At 42.8% G+C, this 15980-nt stretch overlaps 1 protein-coding gene across 1 annotated transcript in view; it reads right to left on the bottom strand.

Moving 5' to 3' along the window:
• The window catches only part of UBE2H (ubiquitin conjugating enzyme E2 H), a 102220-nt gene extending 91520 nt beyond the window's left edge, over positions 1–10700 (bottom strand). The window contains exon 1 of the mRNA XM_027539005.1: positions 10193–10700. Within this exon, the coding sequence (XP_027394806.1) occupies positions 10193–10245 (53 nt within the window). The 5' untranslated portion in view covers positions 10246–10700. The remainder of the gene's footprint in view (positions 1–10192) is intronic.
• Positions 10701–15980: the final 5280 nt, after the last annotated feature.

Genomic DNA, 15980 nt, shown 5'->3' with positions numbered 1-15980 from the left:
CACTAATAGAAAACAGACATACAGAATGAAATATATGAAAAGAATTTAGTCTTTTTGAGTCACCAATAGTCTTCCCGATATGTCATTGTTAACATATTATAAAACTCTTGGCTAAAACTCAAAGGAAAAGCCACGTTAATTACTCAAAGATTGATAGAATCTGTCTACTCTAAGAGCCTATAGAAAGAAGAAAGCAAGTAAATGTTCACAAGAAGGTGAATGAGTCAATACAGGTATACTCAAATATACATCTTGTGATAATCAAAGGCAGCATTCAAGGGTGGCCTTTCTTCACTACCAGAAGAAATGGGCAGCAATCCAGGTAATTAGACTAAAGAACACACTTAAAGGTCTACTTCCTCTCCTCCTTCCATTCATAAAATAAACCTGACTTAAAAGAAAAGTATTATGTTTTTTAATTTCTGAGGATACAAATGAATAGAAAAGCAAAATACAGGGTTTGTTTTTTTCTTATTATCAAGATGGTGGTGGCTCTGGTGAACTGAATGAATTAATTGGTAAAATCAACAGATGCTAATAATGCCAAAATCAAGTTGTCAAGATCAGTGATTCTGTTATCAAATACACATTATGTTCTACATTTTAATATACTTACTTAAATATACTCAAAAGCAACATTGAGATGGGTCACCAAATTAAGATAAACAGTTAAAACTCCTCTCATAAGAAAACACCACAAGCATTTAAAATGCATTTCTCTTCTGTTTTTATCCATTTCATGTAAGTTTGTAATAAAGACCCAAAATGTACAAGAAATTCATGGGATGATTTCATTGTCGGAGCCTTAATCTGCATTAACAATGTGACCAAGTTCCAAATCCCACTTGTAGGACTCTCAAGGTGACCATTTGTTAGTGAAAAAAGCAAATTCAGTCTCTTTCCTTTGGAATGAAATAAAAAGTATGACCTAGTTTTAAGCTTTGTTGCCAAGGAGACTTATTAATTTATTTACAGATTTAGATTAATAGATTAGCAAAAGGGTACTAAACATTCAGTAGTCTGTAAAACCATAAAACAATGTATCTAACTATATTATACCTAGTGATCTCTTATGAACACAGTTCTCACCAAGTCAACTTTCTACAGACAGACACTACAACAGAAAGGTTTACTCAAATCTTTGAACTAATCAATCCTTCAAATTAATCTACACAACAGAAAGTCAACTGATTAAAAAGCAAAATTCAGATAACCAAAGTTATACTGAACCATCTGAATGAAACAACTAAATCTATATTCACTAAGCTGAGTAGTAACCCAATTGCTTCTGAAGTAACATGAACCAGGCACACACTGTATCTAATTTTCTGTTTATATTACTGATCAACTAAGATTTTATCATCCAAGAAGCCTTGAAAAGCATGCATGATAAAAACATAATACACAGAAAAAGAAACATTTTGCCTAATACTAAAGCCAAAATGCACAATTTACAATATTAATAACAATTTCTCATATAGGGAGTATCTCTTACTCTGATACATAATACGCCTTCTTAAAAGTGGTTTACAAGTTGGAAACCAGGAAGCTGAACAAAGCCATTCCATTTCCTATCAATTCAATTTCCTATCAATTAAATAATATTCTGAATCCCTAAATATGGTTCCTCCAAGTGCAACAGCCCAGGTATCTTTTGAGAGCCCAAAGACAGACCCACCAGTCATGCCTGTCCTGACAAAGTGCAGCCAAGCGTCTTCACATCACATGGCTTTCCTATGCCTCCTGGCTGCTCTGCAGGACAGGTCAAAAGATCAGTAAGCACCTATTCAAACCACCCACTTGATGCCCCAGATACCTAAAAGGCAGGGTAAGGCGGAAAGGATCCTTCACCCCTCATGAGCATGTAACTGCCCCGTGGGACTTTCCACCACCTGGGTCTTAAGGATTTGGGTTCTGTCGGGCATGGGCAGGTGCCACCACAGGCACCAGCCTGCGAACAACCTGCCAGGTTCCCAAGCATCCGATGAGGTACAGAGAAGAAATTATAATAACCATGAAGTGAAGTGAAGTGAAGTCGCTCAGTCGTGTCCAACTCTTTGCGACCCTGGGGACTGTAGCCCGCCAGGCTCCTCTGTCCATGGGATTCTCCAAGCAAGAATACTGGAGTGGGTTGCCATTTCCACCCCCATAAAAATATAACAATTCTTCTCATACACCTGAGAATTACCAAGGTAACAATAGCCTATCAAAAGTACACACTGACTTGCCTATGTTTCCATAGATTTCTACATTGCACTTAAATTACACTTTGGCAATCTGGAAATAATACTAACATATATGCTCAGAGCACCATCCTCATGTTTGAGGACTGAACCAAAGTCCACCCAGTGAATAAACTGTCACTGACTCCAACATAAAACAGGCTGTCTTTATTCTTGTTAGCTAAGCTAAAAATTCCAGTTGTCAGTAGCTAAGATGTTAATTTTTTAAGCAACATGCATATAAACTAGTATACATTCAAACGTTGGTAATGTATAAAAATGTGCTAGTAAAGCAACATTTGATTTATTATTATAGCAATGTCTATTAATTAACTTATCAAATCACTTATATAGGATGCCAGAAGTTAAAAAGCAAAACAAAAAACCCCACTATTTTGCTAAATATTAACTTTTTAAAAAAAGATTCCAGGAAAACATATTAAGGGATACCCTCTTAGAATCTGTTTCCAGTTCTGCCACTAGGTTCCTCTTGGTTCTTTTTATCTGAGTTTTTAGTCCATAGGAAGGGGCTTCCCAGGTGGCGCTACTGGTAAAGAATCCACCTGCCAATGCAGGAGATGCAGGTTCAATCCCTGGGTCGAGGTCTCCTGGAGTAGGAAATGGTAACCCACTCCAGTATTCTTGCCTGGAAAAGTTCATGGACAGAGGAGCCTGGTGAGCTGCAGTCCATGCAGTCACAAAGAGTCTGACGCCACTGAGCGACTAAACGCATACACAGTCCATATGACCAATTTAGACCTTAACAGGGTCCTATGTGATTATTTGTAAACTGGAGGTGCTAAGTAAAACTAATGTTAAAAAAATTCTTATCAATACTTTACAAAAAGCAAGAAAAAGGTACCATCAACAAAGAGGGTGCTTACCATCTCACAAAAATACAGTCTTATTAGCAAATGCAAAAATAAAAGTTATTTGTGACCATATTTCTTGAAGTACCATTTCAAAGGGCCACAAAACAAAAATATTTCACAACGAAAATTTAACTAACTTTGAATGAGGGAAAGGGAAGGGCAGCCACAGAACTAGCTTTGACAGTTAGGTCAGAAGTCAGTGTTTAGACTTATGTTATTTAATGGGACTCCTTTAAAACACACAACTGAAACAAGAGTTCAATGCCACAACCATCCTCATTTACGTTTTTAAATTCAAGCAACCTATTATAAAGTTAAATCTGTATCTACCACATGATCCAGCTATTCCACTCTAATATATTTACCCAAAAGAAAAGGAAGCATATGTCCAGAGCAGCTTTACTTGTAATAACCCCAAGCGGAAAACAACCCAAATGTCCACAAAGGGGTGAACGCGTAAACAAATTATGGTACAGCCATACAGTGAAATACTACTCAGTGGTTTAAAAAAAACTACATGATAACAAGGGGGGATCTAAAAAATATGAGGAAAGAATTCACACAATACAGTATATGATTCCATTCATATAAAATTCTAGAAAATGCAAAATAATCTACAGTGACAAGAGAAACTGTGGGAAAATGAGTATGTTCACGATCTTGACTGTGGCAATGGGCTTCATGAGTGATACTTATGTGAAAACCTACCAAATCTATCACTTTAAACATGTATAGTTATTTTATGTCAATTATACCTCAATAAAAAACAAAAGGAAAAATAATCAAGTCACCAAAACTCTACAGCTCTTACCACTCAGACAGCTCATGAATATATTATGTGCAACCTACCAACTCAGAGAAGGCACTTTGAGAAGTACAAAAGTATCCCTAATGTAAGAATCACTATTTTCAAACACACACAAAACAACATGAAAGTTTAAACAAAGAGATCAGAACTCATTTTTCATTACTATGCCAGGCTGACTGCTTCAGTGCTGAAAGGACACCAGCTAAAACACAATATAACAAAGTGAGAATCCACTGGGTGTGGGACCTCAAGATTTTAAATAAATATTCTAACTCAAAAGCTTACCTTCTCTGATCTAGAATATCATTTCTAGAAAAGAGAAATAATCCAAAAATGTAAGAAAAGCCTTATGCATGTTAATTTCAATCTTATTTATCACAGGAAAAAGGCAAAGAATTAAATCAATGGCACAGGCATGCTTTAGGTTATGGTTTAGCTCTTATAATAGCCCATTACATGAGCTATTATATCCGATATTTATAAATGGGAAAAACAGCTGCAAAAATATTAAGCAAAAACATGGCACATACAGTATGATCAACAGATTGAAAATAATATATCCTGGGAGGGGGGGGGAAGCACTGATAAGAAAAAACTATATAATGTTAACATTTCAGGACAATGGTTCTCAAACTGTGGTTGCTGGACAGAACAGCATCACCATCATCTGGGAACTTCTCAGAAATGTATGTTCACAGGCCCCACTCTAGACTGAGTGAATCACACTATTTCAGCGGTGGGACCCATTTTAACAAACCCTCCAAGTAGGCTTCCCCCATGGCTCAGTCGGTAAAGAAACTGCCTGCAATGCAGGAGACCTGAGTTTGATTCCTGGGTCAGGAAGATCTCCTGGAGAAGGAAATGGCAACACACTCCAGTTTTCTTGCCTGGAGAATGCCATGGACAGAGGAGCCTGGTGGGCTACAATCCATGGGATCCCAAGAGTCAGACGCGACCTAGCGACTAAACCACCACCACCACCAAGTCCTTAAGATCACACTGAAGTTTGAGAACCAGTATTTATTTAAAGGATAGGCTTATGGGAGATGGTTTTCTTTCCCTTTTTGTAACCTGTATTTTCCTCAATTATCTTACTACTCGTATAATCCAATTAAAGTTTTTTCATTTAAGTATTTTACTAAAATGTACACTGCAGGTCTACAGTTAAAAAGCTATTCCACTATAAGCACTTTCGCAGGTCTGAATCATATGCCAAAAAAATCCAGTGATTCTTGGAACCATTAAAATCTGGTAAGACTGAGACAAGATACTAAATTACATATAATTATATATCTATAATATATGTAGATATGTACAGGTCAAGGTGCTGGGGAAACTGCACAATACTAGAAAACCAACAAATCCAGGTTCCTTTAACACACTCATACACACACGCAAACAGGTAAGGGATTTTTATGGGTCACATCTGCAAAGATTGTTTTCCCCTAAAAGCTGAATTTTTAGGCTTGTGTGTAATTTACTAGAACTGCAGTGCAGGAATCAGATGTTCTGAAGCTGTGAATGCTTACTCATGCAGGTTCCTGCTTAACCAAAGTGCCAGTATGTTATATTTGTCACCAAAATCTAGGCAGAGAAGACAAATTCAGAACACTGAGAGTTGCCAAAGCTTTAACTTTTAGCTTGAAGACCATAAAACTGTTCCACCTTCCATCTTTTCATCTCACTAAAACAGAGATCACAGGAAGTAAAAGGCAAACCACACTTTTCCAATGACACTGGAGTTAGTTAAAAGATAATAGAACCGTCTACACTTTTAGCACAAATAAAAGAGCAACAAACACTACTAACTTAGGGACAGAATAACTATGGATCAACAGCAAAACACCCAAGTTGAAGACAAATGGCTACACATTTTAATATTTGTTTTTCAGTTTTTAACATCAATCTTTTAAATAACAGGGAGAGAGATCCCCATATATCCCATCATATAAAATTCGCTTTAAACTTTCTATTCCTTGAAAAGTCAATTCTGAAAGTAAATATGAGTTATTAAAATTAAAAAAAAAAAGGTGACACATACAGTCCTCACTTGCTATAACACAACACGTACTTTGATTTTTTCTGTTTTAGTTACATAAGCACACACCAAATTTTTCACTACGAAACCCCCAGCATCTAGCCCCAAGGCTGGCGTGAGAAAAGTGCAGAAATGACTGAGGGGATGAACCTGTTACTGAAAGCTTCTGAAACCCTAAGGCAGACAACTAGGATTCTATAAGATTCACTAATGCTGATAATGAATTTAGTATAGGACACTGGCCCTTTCTGATCACTGCTCTTAAAGCTTTTACAAGGGAAGCTTACTTTTCTACTATACTTTTGAATCCCTGCAGGAGTCGGTTAATTACATTTAAAGTCGTGACTATCCGTTTTTAGCTACCACACTCCCTCTGAAAAAGGGACTCTTTGAAAACTCTTGGTATTATAAAATTAAGTTCCAAAATTTCACACCAGTAACAAACACAGTGCTTGCCAAGTTCTCGTTACCATCAATCCACTTTTCTGATTTAACCCTGAATATTTCTTGTACTCTTAACAGGTCAGGTTTTCCTCTCCTCTTTTTACCCCTTGAAAATACACTTGATCCTGTGACACCACTCACAAGGCCTCCCCAGCTCCAACTTCTTTTGTATATAAACACACTGGTCACACATTCCCATCAGCTGTTTGGTAGCTCCGCCCCTCCTCCTTTTCCGGGTAGTAACAGAGCAGCCAATAAGCTGTGAGGAGCTGTGCCTACGGCCTTTTGCCTGCATAGGCTTTTCCAAAACAAGCAGTTCCAGCCTTCAGCAGGGGCCACTGGTTCACAGATAAAAGGATCACCAGGCTGTGCAACAGGGTGAGACGAGTAACCCCCACCAACAAGGAAACCCATGTAATCTGAGCTTGTTTGTTCCTCTACCCAGGAGAACTTAAACCGATATTCCTTTAGGGCAAATCACGCTTTAAGGTCACCAGAGTCCCAGGTCTCAGACAATCTAAATAATCAGCCGGTTCGAGATAGAAACCTCAAAGCTTGCCAGGCTGAGAACAGCACAGTATCACCCACCCACCTCACTTTGCAAAACAAATGGCAACACTATTATTCAACCACCATTCCACAGGATTTGGGCTTTTTGCAAGTTTTTTGATTGGGACACATTCCTACAGGGCTCAAGTCATGTACATCAGTTTCTAGGCTCCTGGAGAGGTTTGCACAACCCTCAGCAAAGGATCAGAAGAGAAACAATGAATGAGTCAGAGTTTCAGAACATAATCGCCCAGCAGACTATTAAGTGCATTGGTGCAAAACACTCACTCCCTCCATAACTTGGAAGTCAGCTCTCCTCCTACCAACCCGTCACAAAAGAAATATAACCGACTCCAAACAACAACCAGAGACGGTGTCTCTGAAAGGACCTAACGAGGTGCTGGAAGGCAGTGGCCAATTAGTTACACATCCTCTTCTTTCCCTACCCCCACGCACTACTTTCCTACTATATAGATTCCCTGCCAGGCTGTAAATCCTGGTGGCATAATTATGCTCAGGAGACATCCAAAAATGGGCTGAAACAGGAGATTTCAACAAAACCAGCTATCAGCCTACACACCAAAGAAATCAAGGGGGCACTGAGGGGCAAAAAGCAAGTACATTCCTCCAGACCTTTCCTACTTCCTCCACACCATCTTTCATTTTCAACCCTCAACTGTTTCACACAATTGTATTCATTTTAGCAGTGTCCTGGTAAATACACCTTGCTTAAATTTCATGGTAAATATACCTTGCTCAAAAAACTGTTGTCTCCATTTGGGCCTACTAATGTGAATTCAACAGAGAAACGAGGCCACAAAATCTCTCACACACCCACCCCAACACACATGCACAACAAAAGGAAATACAAAAAATTTAACTCAGACCAGAAAATAACAAACATGAAACAAAGATAACCTCTGGCTTTTAAATCCCGAGACTGTTGTCCTCCTATCTCAGACATGTACAATTTTAAAGCGCCTCTGCTTTCTTTTGTCAGAGAGGAGGAAGGTGGGGAAAGAACAGAAGGCCAATGCATCTTTGCCTTTCTTCATCTTCTACTAAAAATAAGCTATGAAATAAGCCACTTAGGGGAAGAAAAAAAAGAAAGACACCCTGCTGTTCTTTGTCTGTTTTCTTCCCCCTCTCCACCCCCCACACCCCGACTCCTAAATACGGTAATCATTCTAGATGCCACAACTACTAAATGAACAAAAGGCACTGTATGGAAAAGGCATCAGGTCAAGTAAGGCCTCACCCTCTTTATCCTCAGCCTTCTAAAAAAATATATGGAAGTATATAATCTGAGAATCTGACACTGATCAAAGACAGCTGGAATTCTCTCTCACCCCCATCCCAATTAAACATTAGGCAGAAATTTGCATTAGGTGTGACAGTAAGTCTCAATTCAAGATAAAAATAACTCAAGATTCTGCCACCATGTCATTTCCTAGTTTCTAAACAAAAATAAAACCCGAAACTGCTTTGTGTAAAATGTACACACAGCCATAGTTACAAGTTTTCCTGCCACCTTATGAAAAGCCAACATTACGGCTATCATTCACACATTTACAAAACTCAATCATAGCCACAAACAGCTCATAAAGAGTCAGTTTCACTTGTGCCTAAACATATATTTGGTACATAATATATACTTTATTACTTGCTCCTCTAATTCCCACTCCCACCTCCCCCAAATTCTAAACTTCTAACCCTAAACTGAGACGTTCATGTACTGTTTCTAATTTCTAATCAAGTTTTACTGAGTGAAGAGAAAAACATCTTATTCCTGAAAAGATTATGGAGTTGGGGGGGGTGGGGGAGAAGAATCACTTGCCCAGGCAACTTCCCTTCCATCCCCCACTTCTAAACCAAATGAAAAAAACTACTTTTTTAAAACTTCAGCGAATTGTTTAAGTGACTGTTCAACAATAATCATCGATCTCTACAAACGGGTAAAACATCCAATCAAAAACAGTAACAATAAAAGGAAGAAAGAAGGAATTCACCTGAAGAATCTAGCCAAACAACTTGAGTTATATAAACAAAACCCAGCAACAGGGGGAAATGGTGGGGGGATGGGGGTAAAGGAGAAACAGAAGCAGGAGACAGGACTTTTTAAACTGCGTTTCACACACTACCACTCTCCAGCCCTGGGTTCCCCCTCTTCCGAGGGATTTAGTCTTTTGGAACCCTGGGCTCCTCTCTCTCATCACTCTCTAAATTACCCCTCAAAATATGTCTCGATTTGTCACAGGAACCTTCGCGAATTTCTCTAGCTGGTCATGAAATAATCGGTCTGGACTCCAACCAAAACCACTGCCTGAAGGACTCTTATCAGTTAGAGCTTTCCCACTGCTACCTCCAAAGTACATAAAGTTGGGGGTGGGGGGAGTAGGAAAATAAAGGGTGTCACTTGGCAAGAACAGGGCAGTTATTATGAGCACCTTATTCTCATACAGGGAGTTTGCTTAACTGGCTAGTGCAGGGGCTATTTGGTCAAGGAGATCCTCTTTTTCTCCTTCCCCCTCAGCTGTCATAGCCACAATATGGAGGGTGGCTTGCTGGAGGGCCTGGGGGTCCTCACCACATACTATGGGTGGGATAGGCCTTGTCGGTAGGAAGAAAAGAGTGGGGTTCTTCTAAGGACCAGAAAGCTTAATAGGGGTAGCTGATCTAAAATATTCAGAGCTCTTTAATACAAGAGGGGGGCACTGAGCAGACTACTCTCTTCCTAATATAGAAAGGAATTAGGGATAAAGGAGGTCACTTGAGTTACCCCAGTTCAAGAAGCACTGTGAGAGGAGGGAATGAAAGCATCTCAAGAAAAGGAGAAAGGCTTCGCTCTAGGGAATTTCTATCTCGAGTCCCCAAATTCAGAGCGAGCAAACAGGAAAAAGAAGGTGGGCTTGGTGGTGAAGAGAGAGGGCTGGTACTGCAAAAAAAAAAAAAAAAAAAAGACCCATTTGGGAGTCCAAACGTCGTGGAGAAAAGTCACGGGGACTAGGGGTGCGGAAAGAGCGTGGAACAACGCACATTTCGGGGTGCTGCAGATAAAGGGGGAGCTGAGAAGGATCTCGGCTCCTGGGAGGTGCCAAGGAGCCTCCGTAGGCACTGGGAGGAGGGAGGGGTGGGAGGAAGCCTTGGACAGTGGGCTGGAGTGCCACTGGGCCCCTGCTTAGGTTTCAGGGGGTGCCCCGGGCATCCCCATATCGTCCCCCACGTAGAACCCGAATTCCTCCCCCTCCACGAAGGATACAGCTTGACCACGTCCGTGTCCATCCGCCTCTTGCCCGGACTAGGGGATGACATGGTGTCGCCGCTGCCTCCCCGTCGCCTGCGCCGCCGCCGCCTCTCGCCCTTCCTCAGCCCGCCTGTCACGGGCCCCGGGCCCCGGCTCTGAGGAGCCCGCGGCCGCGCCGGCTCCTCGATGGAGGTGGCAACACCCCCGCGGTCCTGTTTGGTCCCGTCAGCCGCCGCCGCCGCCGCCGCCGCCGCCGCCCCCCGCACGGGGGGGAACACCGGGCACTGTCCGGCCGAGTGGGGGTGGGGACCCCGCGGCGCACGGCTCGGGCTGCCCCTCTCCGGCTGTGGGTTCCGCCGCGGCCCGGACCTGGCGCTCCTCTGCGCCGCGCGTCGCTCCCTCCTGCCTGCTCTAGCTCTCTCGCCTGCTCGCCCGCTCACCCTCTCGCCGGCTCCCAAGCCGCCTCCACGACAAGCGGACGACTCCTGCTCAATCGGCCTCTCTACCCCAGCCTCGCTCTGGGCGCCGTGACGTCACCTCTGTGACGTCATCGGCGGGGCGGGCCCAGCTGGCGAAAGGGGTGGGGTGCCGCGGCGGCGGAGGCGTGGGCTTTAGCAGGGGATTCTGGGAGTTGTAGTTCCTCTTTTTCCTGCCTGCCCAGCTTTCTGCCCCCTCCCCCAACTCCCTCACACACTTAATCGCTCAACTGTCAGCGTCGTTGTCATCATCAAAAACGATAATGGTTAAATAATGGCAGTATCATCATATTCATGTTTCAGGGTAATGAACCTCCTTCCCACATACACTGTTAAAAAGTCTGTTTATTTGATTTAAGGAAGCCAAGGTGGCAATTAACCCAAACAGGCACCAAAATCTAGAAATTCCTAAACCAGCAGGTTCCCTGCCCTCTGCTCCCACCTTGAAAGGAGAGAATACCCAGGCTTCTTCAAGCTTGCAAACCAGGGTTTGCTATCCTTCATGTGTATAGGGTCATTTTTTCAATGATTAGAGTTGAGACAGCATGATGGCAATTTGGTTGTAACATCTCTAATCTACACAGTATGAGGTGATTTCACAAAGTGAATGACTGAAAGAAGCAGAAGTACCCCAAATATACTGTTGTTTAGGACAGTTTGTTCTGCCTTCCAAACTCCTAGAGCAAACCTATAACTTCATCATTCATTCAGTAAGCATTTATTGATCACCCATTGTGTGGTAATCACTCTGGTGGACATAAGGATATCATGGTGAACTTTAAATTTACACAGCCCTCCCAGTGTGGTCTAGATCTAGACTGTCAGCATCACCTGGGAACTTGTTAGAAACACAGGCTAGAGCTTCACCTCAGACCTACTGAATTAGAATTTGCAGTTTAACAAGGTCCCCCGGTGATTCCTTTGTGCAGTAAAGTTTGAGAGACACAGCTCTACAAGGCGGAGAAGGCAATGGCAACCCACTCTAGTACTATTGCCTGGAAAATCCCATGGACAGAGGGGCCTGGTGGGCTGCAGTCCATGGGATCGCTAGGAGTCGGACACGACTAAGCGACTTGACTTTCACTTTTCACTTTCATGCATTGGAGAAGGAAATGGCAACCCACTCCAGTGTTCTTGCCTGGAGAATCCCAGGGACGGGGGAGTCTATGGGGTCGCACAGAGTCGGACACGACTGAAGCGACTTAGCAGCAGCAGCAGCAGCAGCTCTACAAGGCACTCCAAAAGAACTGATGTGGAATCCTGGAGTCAACCAGGCAAAGGGGCCAGGAAGGAATGTTCCAGGCAGCTCCTGTATTTATATCACATTTTCGCTGCCATCTATTTTCAAAATTTTTATCTATTCCCTTGTCCCCATGAACACGCTTGTAGTCTGTCAAACCACGTGCTGTGAGTTGGGTCCCCTTATGTAACCTCCTATGCACGCTCGCATGCACACACACATAAACATACACACACACACGTGAACCTGGAGCAGCAGCACTTAAAATTGAATGTTGTGTGTGCCTATCATTTCATCCCCCAAAAGACCCGTTATTGTTGCGTGTGTGTGTTAATTATACATAACACAAAATTTGCCATTTTAACCATTTTAAAATGTAAAATTCAATGGTATTAAGTACATTCACAGTGTACTACAATCATCATCACTACCTATCTCCAGAACTATCACTCTAAACAGAAACTCTGTATCCATCAAACAATCATTTCTTACTTATTTCTCACTCTCCGCAGTGCCTGGTCACCTCTATTCTGTCTGACAAATACAGGCTATTTTAATTGCTTTTAAAAGGGCTGTATTGCTCTTTCCTATTGCACATTGCAGTTCTGTCAGAAGGAACACATGTTTGAATGACGAGATTTCTAACCCCCTTTATTTGACCACTTTGTTAAAGGGAGATAAGGCTAGAGCAGGGAATTGTTCATGACTGTGTCTCCTTTAGGCTCTCCAGGCTCCCGTTGCTGCTCCCTCCCCTCCCCACCTGGTTCCCTGTTCCCCTTCACCTGAGTGATTCCCAAGCTTTGGTGTGCTTCAGAATCACCTGGGGAGCTTGTTAAGCTCACAAATGTCCAGAGCCCACCCATGGGGATTCTGATTCCAAAGGTCTGGGATGGGGCTTGGACATCCAAGTCTTTAACAATCTCCCCAGATGATGCTGATGCAGGCCAAAGTTTGAGAACCACTGCTGGAAGATTCCAATAGGCATCAGCACTATCAAAACACCTGCCTGACCCTCTAGGTGGGTCCTGTGCTTCCATAATGTCCTATGTAAATAAGGATGTTTTCTTCCCCACCTGAGATCAAGTTAGCAAGCTTATAGAGGACCTGAAGGTATTTTTTCCTAAGAGCTGGTCAAAGGTAGAACATTTGAGAAAGAAGGGCATAGGGTGGATCTAGACATTTTCCCTGATGCTTTAATCTTCACAGATGTTATGCTGCTGTGACCTAAGTACTAAGTAAAAATCATCAGGGGAGTGATTAGAGAGGCTTGCTCTGGATCACTCTAGGGAAGGTGGGGCTGCTCTACCTAAGAATGCATTTAGCCTCTGAGCAATCCTTGAAAAGGAATCACCCTTCATAGTAAGCATCTTAGCTCTGGGTTACTTAGGACAAACCTGCCCCTCCCCAGACCATAATTATGCCTCAGTTAATTGCTTATATCCTCCCTGAGCCTCAGTTTTCTCATCTGTAAAATGTGGCTCATAATGCCCTACCCACTTGAGTGGGTTGGTGGAATCAATGGAAAAGATTAATGTGAAAGCCCCTTGTAAACTATAAATTGCTTTTCATGATTATAAGTGTGACGATATTACTGGTGGTATTATTAATATCAGTCTCCCATTGCCCCACTCCTTATATGATGTAAGTCATATAAGAAGAAAAGCATTCACTTTCGGGGTATTTTTAATTTTATTAATATTTATTTATTTATTTGGTCATGCACGGCATGCAGGATCTTAGTTCCCCAACCAGTGATCGAAACTGTGGCCCCTGCAGTGGAAGCATGGAGTTCTAACCACTGGATCGCCAGGGAATTCCCTTTTCTGGTATTGTTTTAAGGATGTCATAGGGTCCATCTTTGCGGTGAAGGTATGTTCACATTTTTACTGAGTTTCTCTCTGGGCATTTTGCCATCTGCTCCTTCATAAATCCACCGCTCCCTTTCTGACTTCTTCTCCATTCCCTCCTCCTTCTGGAGCTTCAGAGGGCTTCTGAACCCGCCCCTGACCACATAGGTTCAAAAAGTGGCTCCAAAATGGTGCCAAGTGACAGCCCTGGTTTGACATCTTTTGGCTTCTGGACCTGGAGCTCCTCTTGAGCAGAGTAAGTTTGTGCTCACCTTTCCCCCCAAGGTTTCAGCTATTCAGAATGTCAATAATTTACTCTAAAATAACACCAGGGCCTGGGAGTGTCTGTTTATGTGTGTGCACTCATGGCAGTGCGCTAGAATGAGCCATGTTCTTCCTTATCAGGGACAACCAGTGGCGCTACGAGGGCACAGCTGTTCAGCCCTGACTGACTCGCCACTTTTGCAATCTGGGAAATGTATTCAGGCCTGTTTATCTCTCCCCAGGGCAGGGCCAAGCTTGACCAAAGGAGCCTCTGATCTAAGGAGCAGCTTCTCAAAGGCAAGAAAACAAGTTTGCAGAGAATATACTGCTTTGAGCAAGACATTCAGACGGAGTAAGATGAACCCATCATTCAGCAGAGTATGTAAAAGAACCTAGCCCAGAAGCTTCTCTATCTCCGAAGGTCCCTACTAACACAATGGCCCTAAAACTAAAGTGGATTTATCACTGTCCCCACCAGATGTGAAAGTCCCCCAGATAAGGCCTTCTGATTCTGTTTGACCATTTCTGTCGAGAAATAGTCTCATTTTTAGTTTGGAGCACTTTGTATCAGAGATCACAGATCCAGAGCCCTCAAGAGGGCAATAAATTCAGCAGTTTTCTTGCTGCCAGGAAATGAAAGCTTAAAACTCATTTCAAGTCTCCTCCGTGTAACCCTGTTACAACTTGTCCCCACAGAAGCAGTCAGTAGGGCTCCAATAGCCAGCAGTGGCCAGGATGGTAAGATTGCATCTCCTACACTGCTGTCATTCCCTTGGGATTCTCTGCACACTCCCTCTGACAGCAGGCCCCCTGGGGAAACACCAACACGCCCCCACCTGCACCAAACAAGCATGATTCAATGAGAATGTGGAACTTGGAGACAGATACCTTGATGTAACTTGGGCAAGAAACCTAATCTTCGTGTCCCAGTTTACTCATCTGTAAAATGGGATGATAGCACCTGCATTACCTTCGCCTGGATCAAATAGAAGAAGAGATGCTGTAATCTCTAAAGATCTAGCCTTGGATAAGATATTACCATGTCCTTCTTACACACACACACACACACACAAGCACTCCATAATGCCAAGGCTCAAGGATAGAGGGAGGTTGGAAATTATCCACACCTACATTATTCATTGAGGCCAGTTCCCTGTTTGGAACCCTTGTTTTGCCAGTCGTGGCTTCCTGTGTTTCCTTTGCTGCTTCCTCATCTCTCCAATCTGGAAATGCTAGAGGCCCCTGGCCTGCTCCCCAGGCCTCTGGGGAGCAGAGGCCTCTGTTCTCCTTCGTCTACGTTTAATCCCTATGTGACCTCATCCAGTCTCAGAGCTATAACTGCCCTCTGTGCTCTGACTCCCTAATGTACATTTCTGATTGGGACCTCGCTCCTGAACTCCAGACATGAATATATGGCTGCCTGTTCAACATCTTTTCATGTCCAAAAATAAACTGCTGATACCCTCCCCACCACCTCCTCACATAGTTTTTCCCTTCTCAGTAAATGGCCATTATTAAATTGGGTACTCACTGTAGATGGTGACTGCAGCCATGAAATTAAAAGATGCTTACTCCTTGGAAGAAAAGTTATGACCAACCTAGATAGCATATTGAAAAGCAGAGACATTACTTTGCCAACAAAGGTCTGTCTAGTCAAGGCTATGGTTTTTCCTGTGGTCATGTATGGATGTGAGAGTTGGACTGTGAAGAAGGCTGAGCGCTGAAGAACTGATGCTTTTGAACTGTGGTGTTGGAGAAGACTCTTGAGAGTCCCTTGGACTGCAAGGAGATCCAACCAGTCCATTCTGAAGGAGATCAGCCCTGGGATTTCTCTGGAGGGAATGATGTTAAAGCTGAAACTCCAGTACTTTGGCGTCCTCATGCGAAGAGTTGACTCATTGGAAAAGACTCTGATGCTGGGAGGGATTGGGGGCAAGAGGAGAAGGGGACGACAGAGGATGAGATGGCTGGATGGC

Source organism: Bos indicus x Bos taurus, chromosome 4 (genome assembly GCF_003369695.1).
Source record: "Bos indicus x Bos taurus breed Angus x Brahman F1 hybrid chromosome 4, Bos_hybrid_MaternalHap_v2.0, whole genome shotgun sequence".
In the NCBI taxonomy this organism is placed as follows: Eukaryota; Metazoa; Chordata; class Mammalia; order Artiodactyla; family Bovidae; genus Bos; species Bos indicus x Bos taurus.
This window is presented reverse-complemented; position numbering and strand designations above follow the sequence as displayed.